Source organism: Fulmarus glacialis, unplaced genomic scaffold, assembly GCF_000690835.1.
Source record: "Fulmarus glacialis isolate BGI_N327 unplaced genomic scaffold, ASM69083v1 scaffold2669, whole genome shotgun sequence".
Classification (NCBI taxonomy): domain Eukaryota; kingdom Metazoa; phylum Chordata; class Aves; order Procellariiformes; family Procellariidae; genus Fulmarus; species Fulmarus glacialis.
This window is the reverse complement of record NW_009234994.1, coordinates 9529-10038: the sequence shown is the minus strand read 5'-3', so window position 1 is coordinate 10038 and position 510 is coordinate 9529. Positions and strand designations below refer to the sequence as shown.

Genomic DNA, 510 nt, shown 5'->3' with positions numbered 1-510 from the left:
GAAGCAGAAGCCCACCAAGGAGCTGAGACCCATGCTCGGGGCCATCTTGCTGGGCCTCATCCTGTTCATTGCCGCAGTGGTGGCCTGGTGCTACTACACGGTGTCCCTGCGGAAGGCGGAGCGGCTCAAGACGGAGCTGATGGACCTGCGGGCAGATGGTTTCGTCATCAGGAACCAGCACGGGGAGGTGGTCTTCCGGCTGGCCTTCCGCTCGGGCAGCCTCGACCTGGAGTCGTGCTCCAAGGAGGGCGAGATTTTGAGCTGCACGCGGTCGGGCGGGGGGCCGCTCAACTTCTTCATCCAGACGGTGAAGCCCAAGGACACGGTGATGTGCTACCGCGTGCGCTGGGAGGAGCTGGCGGCCGGCCCGGCGGTGGAGCACACCATGTTCTGGGAGGACGCCCACTGGTATGGGGGCTCGGAGATGAGCACCCAGCACTGGCCCATCCGCCTGGCCGGCTACCAGGAGCCCATGCCCTATGTGACCAGTGACGTCCACTCCTTCCACGA

General features: G+C 65.3%; 1 protein-coding gene across 1 annotated transcript in view; it reads left to right on the top strand.

Moving 5' to 3' along the window:
• Positions 1 to 4: 4 nt before the first annotated feature.
• KIAA1161 (KIAA1161 ortholog) overlaps positions 5 to 510 on the top strand; it is a gene marked incomplete at its 5' end in the record, with an annotated part of 1971 nt that continues 1465 nt past the window's right edge. The window contains 1 exon segment of the mRNA XM_009585808.1: positions 5 to 510. This exon segment is cut by the window's right edge and continues 685 nt beyond it. Within this exon segment, the coding sequence (XP_009584103.1) occupies positions 5 to 510 (506 nt within the window).